Below are 7,126 nucleotides of genomic sequence, written 5' to 3' on the forward strand. Positions count from 1 at the left end.
ATAAAAGAAGATCAAGCAGTAACTACCATTATCATAGCTGTATTTAATTTTTTATATAAAACAAAAAAATCTTAAAAAGTTATTTTCAACAAATAGACATTCCAAATTTACTACAAAGCAAGGTCAGTTTAATAAAAATAGTCAGGGCTGAGACACTATAGTGCCACATTCTTTCTCTAAAGCAATGCAAAACTGTTGGTTTCTGTTACACTGTTGAAAACTCAAATTTCCATTAAGTATTCCAAGTTTTTAACAACTGCAATTAACAGGAACCAACAAAAAAGTGTGTGTCTGAATGTGGGAAAGGCTCTTGTGTATTGTCTCTGGCAGCACTGTAGCCCTAGCCCAGCACTGACAGACATTGCTTTCTGGGTTACTGTCTCCGATACTCATCTGTCCCCTTTATCTTGCACACTAGCACATTCTTTGGCTACTTTTCTAGTCCAAGGTGATCAAATTTATATAGTATTGCTTTCTTTGGCTACTTTAATCCTAGCTAGGTTTTGGGAATGAGATGTACCATTTGACATACTGTCCCAATACTTCATCTATTTTTAAAAAAAGGAAATTTTATTGTAATTGTGATTTTAACGATTTTCATTCATTCATTATTGCCCATTTTACCCCCTTTCTTTTCCTACTTCCCCAGTTCACTTTAAAAAAAAAATTCATTCATTGTTGCTCAATTACCTACCTCCCCCTCTACTCCAGTCCTCTTTACAATGATATACCTTTTATTCTGGGGTGTTGTCAAATGTACACTGCCTAATCATATATTTCTTTCTATCCCATAGACTGAAAGCATTCAAAGCTAAACTTATTTTAAATGTATAATTTGTACATTTTAGTACTTCTGGAAAGTTACTCATGGTCTCATATTCCTCATATATTAAAACTCAGCTTACTGCTATCGAGTTAGAATAGACTCCTAGGTGACCCCTCAAAGGGGGTTTTGGATGTTCTAAATCCTATGGGAGGAGACTGCCCATCTCTCTCCTATGCAGCCCCTAGTGGATTTGAATTGCCAGAAAGGTGCCGCCACTGGGTTAGCAGCACACCCACACAGACTAAACCACCAGTGCTCTCTTATATATACTAAAGTGCAGATAATTGCTACCTTTATTTAATTGACCATTAAATGCTTAAATTTATTCAAACTTCAATTAAGTATAAGGAGCTCTGTTGCTATAGTCCGCAGTGAGCTGTGTTGCTACCTCTCTGCTGGTTCAGATCCACCAGCAGCCACATGGGAGAAAGATGAGCAATCACTTCCTTCCCTGTATTTTGTGGGTCAGTTGTGAGTTGGTTTCGACATGCTGGCAGTGAATACTCTGCCTAAATCTATACTTACTCACGCATTGCCATCAGGTCAGAACCAACTCAGTCTATAGTCACAGCCCAGCGTTCCAGCTGTCATCTTTGCATATGATCCTCAAATACAATGTCCAGCCCTGGTAGTCATGAGACTTAAAATTTTGCTTTCTAACATCCATGGCTGCTGCAAGATCAAAAAGGTTATGGGCAATTCAAGTAACAAACAAACAAACAAATAAAACCCATAACATTGAGTATATGTCCTTTTATCAATTTCCATCAAGTCAATTCTAGCTTAGAGACTCCATGTCTGCCAGAGTAGACATATTCTCCAGGAGTTCTCAATTTTGCAATTTTTTTTAAAAAGAAAGTCAGCAAGCTTTTCTATTATCCTTCTCTGAATTTTAGGCCTCTTCTTATGATTTTACAAATATCCTTTTCCTCTTTTTTTGGGGGGGGGTGTTGAAGAATACTATATTTTACAATTATAGGTAGTCTGTCTTCGACCTCTGTCTTTTTCCTTAAAACTTGCCTGAAAAACATTAAGCCAGATGATAAGGTCAATTCACCATCTTCTTTTAGTTAGCTATTACCCAAGTTGTTTTAATTTGTTTGTTTGATTGTCCTCATGTGAGACCTCTGTATTCTTAGAGAGTTTCTTTTCTCTATGACCCTCCTACCTCACTTCATTATCTTATAGATTCCATAGTCTCATGTTATAAAAAATAAACTGGCATAGTCATAGTTGGTAGTGAGAAAACAGAAACAAGAAAAACATGGTTAATATCTCTATCACAATCTCTATCTCTTATTTGATGCACTGCTTTTTCTAAGTTATTGATGTCACATACACTTTACAGGAAAAAAAAGCACAACAAAGCATTTACAGCATCAAGATAAGACTTCTTGATTCCACTAATTTCTTTTCTATGACAATGCCTACTGAGCATAAGAGATTGGCATATTTTCCCTTACTCTATTGTTATTGTTAAATGCTGTTGAGTCGTAGACGACTCATAGTGACCCTATGAACAAAAGACTGAACACTTGTATAACTTTTATAGTTTCTCCAAGTTCATAGTGTTTCCGGAGGCAAGCTATTTCGGAAGTGGATGCCACTCCTGCTTCCAAGCTTGTTTTAATTGGGGAGCTCCACCAAACACTGTCCACCATGAGTAACCATTATCACATTTGAGACATCAGTGTCAAAGTGTTTAGCATCACAGCAACCACGAGTTACCTTGTACAGCAAATGGATAGACCAGTGCTATACCACTTGAGTTGTATCTATACTAATGACTATTGGGTAAACTATTTTTATAGTATTTCTATCAAAATATGCATAATCTAAGAAAGTGTTTCCAAAATAACATCCAAATACCATGTTTGTGAATCACCTAAAATGCTAACTAAACAGCATTCCTAGGTCTTATTTCAGATCTACTGACAAAGAAATTCTAAAGACAGAGATAACTGTATTTAGACTAAGTCCCCAGTACCTATTTTATGCACATTCCATTGGAGAACTACTAAGATACTCTGGGGGTCTAATACTTTATATATGGCTCTGCTAACTGAAAGTTCAGTGGTTTGAGCCCGACAATTGACAAAGACACACAGCCTCCTCTCATAAAGATTTACTATTGAGTCAGAACCTACACATAACCGATCATCATACTGGTTTTCAAAGACAATAAATTACATAATCACCCACCTTTCTCAGAGTAGCTGGTGGATTTGAACAATGTGCCTCTGGGTTGGCAGCACAACTCCTTAAAACTAAGCTCCCAGAGCTCCCTACATCTTTGGAAATCTTAGAAAGGGTTGTTAGAGTCTGACTCAACTACACCACAGTTGTTGTGATGTGCCAGAGTCTACTATGACCCAGAGGCACCTTACATAGAACCGATCTAAACTCTGCTCTATCCTGTGCCTTTCTTATCATCTCTGATATACTTGAGCCCATTGTTAAGCTCATTGTATCAATTCATTGTGTACAAAGGTCTTCCTTTCTTATGCTGACCCTCCTTTCCTGTCCAAGCACGATGTCCTTCTCCAAGGACTGGCCCATCCTAACAATATGCCTAAAGTATCTGAGACAAAGTTTCACCACCCTTGCCTTCAAGGAGCACCTTGGCTACACACCACAGTGTCTTAGTTTCTTAATTAAGGGGGCAGGGTGGGGAAGGAAACCAACTCATCACTTAAGAACTCTGCAGTCCAAGGAAATCCTGAGGAATAATGATCCGAAATTTCTCAAGAAAGGGAAATTTTAGTCCTCAGAACAAATTTTCACATGCCTGTCTCATAAAGGATGGTATTAACAACTTAAAGAGCTCAAAACTTAAATTGATTTGACCATGTACAAGTAGTCCCATGCATATATTCAGAAGGAACATTTAATACCATAATTTGGGGGGGGCAGGGGCACATCTTTACATTAATAATATATGTTACATACAAAGTTGCAGTGCGTAATTTCCTATTTTTTTCCATTTTCAGATGTTCATTTGAACATGTTCAATGCTGTGATTTATAAAGGTAGTGATGATATTGCAATAATAATGGAAACTAAAATACAATGAGGCATTCCATTTACAAAAGGATGTGGAAATGAAACCTGAGTATAAAACAGGGAATATCTGTACACTGTTAACTGTGAGGCTTCAAGAAATTCGCATTATAAAGATCAAAGGAAAGAGTGGAAAGGGCATACCTTGATAATGCTAATCCCAATTCCAGAGAAGCCAAGAAAATGGTGTTATTGCAAGAGTTACACCTAAAATTGGGGTCTGGTGGATTGAAAAAATGGACAGCTTTCTCCGTAGGCTCTAACAACTAAGGTACCCCTACTCAAACTTTCCACATCTACCACAAACCTTGGATGGTCTCTCAAAGTCTTAGCTGCTGGGGCTGAAGTTGCTCCTGTGACCACAACAATCAGAAACAAAAAAGAAGCCAAGTCTTTTTTGATAAAAGGAAACCAAGATAACCAATGAGAATCCAAGCATATATCTTTTGGTCAGGCTGGCAGTAATAGAAGAGATTTGACTGAGGCTTAGAAGAAAATAAAGTAGCTCCAGACTCCTAATAGGATTAAACTTTTAAATAATAACAATTCAAGGCTTATAAAACAGTTCTCCACCCACCAAGCCTCACTGACTCGGTCCTCCCAATGGCTTAGGTAAATAAAAATCCCAAGAGGCAGTCAGCCCCTAAGATGTTGGTGAGTGTGTTACTGGGTGAAATCTGGAGGCTAAGGAGGAAGAGGACCGCGGCGTGCCTGCAGCAGCGGGCCGGGCGGGGCCCAGATTTCCCCGCATCGCTGCGCTCGCTCCTCTCTGCCTTCGTGAGCGCCGCCCACCCACTCGCGAGCGAACCCACGGGGCCTAGCTCTCCTTCCCCCACCCCTAGGCCTGCTGCTGAATCATGAACCTAGTAGCTCCTAAAGGTAAAACGCTATGAACAAAGCCACCCTGTGGGCTAGCCTGACGAGGGTACCAGGTCGGGTGGGGCAGAAGCCTGGAAGCCGTAACTTTGCTTCCCTGGTGCCCACATTCCCCACCCAACCCCCAAATCAAAACAATTGCTGCAGCGCTGGGGGACACCCAGCCAGGTGCCCCATCTGGGTCGTGGGAGTCCATCTCGCTAGGTCCTTGTGAGGCATGCTCCTCCCCATTGTTCCAAAGCATCGACTGCCCGCGGGGAACCCGCGCCCTGCCAGGCGGGCGACCGCACAGTTTGGGGGGTGGGGGAAGGCAACGACAGGGAGGATTCCGCCTGTGCTCAATCCCCGACCCCCTTGCCTTTCTCCATGGGTAGAAAGAAGTCTCTTGGCCACACTCAACGCCTGCCTTTTAGTCTATTAGTAAAGGGGAAACCAGGGAGTCCGGGAGGTGAGGATGGGTGCTGTCCAAATGCTGGGTGGAGGTGGCTGGGGTTGGGGAGCAGCTGGAGGCTCCCGAGGCCTGCGGGAAGCTGCAGCCTTTGCCTGCAGGACGATTCCAGCTCCGCCGGGACCACTCAGTCATGGCTCCCAGCCCTGGAAGCTGACGCTGGATCAGCCTTGGCCCTCTCTGCTCGTCTCCAGAAGCAGAAAGCAGAAGGCCAGTCTTTAAACAGGCTGCAGAAGTTCCCGTTTGCTACTCACCCCAACTGTTTCTGTCTCTGCGGTTCTTGGCCATCCTGGTCCAGTGAGGCACAGTCACTTCGCTTGCTGCCTTCTTCTCTCGGGCCGCAGGTTACTGGCGTGGGGAATCTCTGTGCTGAAGCTGGGCGCCTTTCGCTCAGACTTAGGATGTTGCCGTGGCGCTGGTGGGGAGGAGAAGGGAGGAGAAAGCAGACGAACCAAGCTCAGCATCATAAACCGGAGTTCACACAAATACCAGCGTCACACCCTCTCTACCTCAACCCACCCCTAGAGGGTGAAGACAGTGACAGACAATATACTGCAACATTTTCAGTGGAAAACACACATAAATAAACAGCGCACACACCCACCAAAAAAATTGAACAGCATTTATCTAGTTACAGAAATAAGAAAAAAAAATTACTGCATTTCATTGGATGATTAAATACTTGTTTCCTTAAAACAGCCTTAGAACAAACATGTTGCCTATATATCTATAGCCATAAAGTATAAATAATTTTGATTTATTTACCAGGCACCATTATTTCTTCCAAAAGCAAAGTCAAATAGATACCCTCAAATAAAGAGGGTATCAAGTATCTTTCTATACACTGTACAAGTCTCTTTCTTAGAAGGACTCTGATAACAATATTTAAAATACATGGATCAAGACAAAAGAAAATTGGAGATTTATCATAATCTACAATTAACTCAATCTCTCATGGACAAAATTTCCCACTAAACTTGCTGAGGTAAATTCTGTAAGTATAGTCTAGTAGCAAATACTTGATACAAAATTGTACTACACAGAGGGCCTTAGGAGCCTTAGGAGCTTACAGTTTTGAAAAGTAAAAGAGGATTAAATACTTGAAGAAACTATTCTCAATGTTTCCACCGGTTTCTTTCTCAATGCTGACAAACTTAATTTTTCTCAGTATTTTGTAAAAACACTGTGCCATTTTGCTATTTGACCCTCAAAAATACCCTAATCTCATTCCTCACCTCTTCATTCATAGGTTTCTCCTGCATTTGGTTGCTATCTACACATTCTGATCAGTTCCTCCTAGAAAATTACTGCTAGTTTCTTAATTACTAAAACTATGATCTGTCTTATTCTTCAGCAATCCTAAGCAATGTCTCATCCTACATTTTTTCAATGTAATTTACCTAGTGGCTTCCATGCTGGTGATACCCAAATCTATACTTCTAGTTTTATGCCAGAAGTGAATTTGTAATTGCCTGAGATTATCTCCACTTTGTGTACCTGCTGGCACTTCAAAGACAGCATACTATGAAATAAATTCTCTCACTCATCAGGGCCAAATTTTATACTTTACGTATTTTAGTTAATAAGTCAGATGACCATAAAATTGTGAACATTGTAATTTTACAGGTATTTTCATTATTGTTTTTAAAATGAGTATATTTAATAGCATTGTATTCCAGAACACTAGTGAAACAACGTGTGAAGACAGCAACTTTAATTTCACTTCTGTACTTAAAAAAAAAATTCACAAAACAATTAGACGTGTGCACTGCTATTCTTTGTGTATTTTTTCTACTATAATAGCATAATTCTTGGCTCACATTCCAGTCCAGAAATTTCTTTTGTTGTTATTGTTGTTATGTGCTGTCGAGTCGCCTGCGACTCATAGCGACCCTATGTACAACAGCCCTAAACTC

General features: G+C 40.5%; 1 protein-coding gene across 2 annotated transcripts in view; it reads right to left on the reverse strand.

The window, feature by feature from the left end:
- ATL1 (atlastin GTPase 1) overlaps window positions 1-7,126 on the reverse strand; it is a 108,117-nt gene that overhangs the window by 87,079 nt on the left and 13,912 nt on the right. The window contains exon 2 of one of the 2 annotated variants that reach the window (XM_006899199.1): window positions 5,465-5,625. In XM_006899199.1, the coding sequence (XP_006899261.1) occupies window positions 5,465-5,498 (34 nt within the window). In that variant the 5' untranslated portion in view covers window positions 5,499-5,625. Of the gene's footprint in view, window positions 1-5,464; window positions 5,718-7,126 lie in introns of those variants that run through there. The other variant, XM_006899198.1, reaches the window with a different exon arrangement.

This window comes from Elephantulus edwardii, unplaced genomic scaffold, assembly GCF_000299155.1.
Source record: "Elephantulus edwardii isolate Elephantulus edwardi_28Jun2011 unplaced genomic scaffold, EleEdw1.0 scaffold00247, whole genome shotgun sequence".
In the NCBI taxonomy this organism is placed as follows: Eukaryota; Metazoa; Chordata; class Mammalia; order Macroscelidea; family Macroscelididae; genus Elephantulus; species Elephantulus edwardii.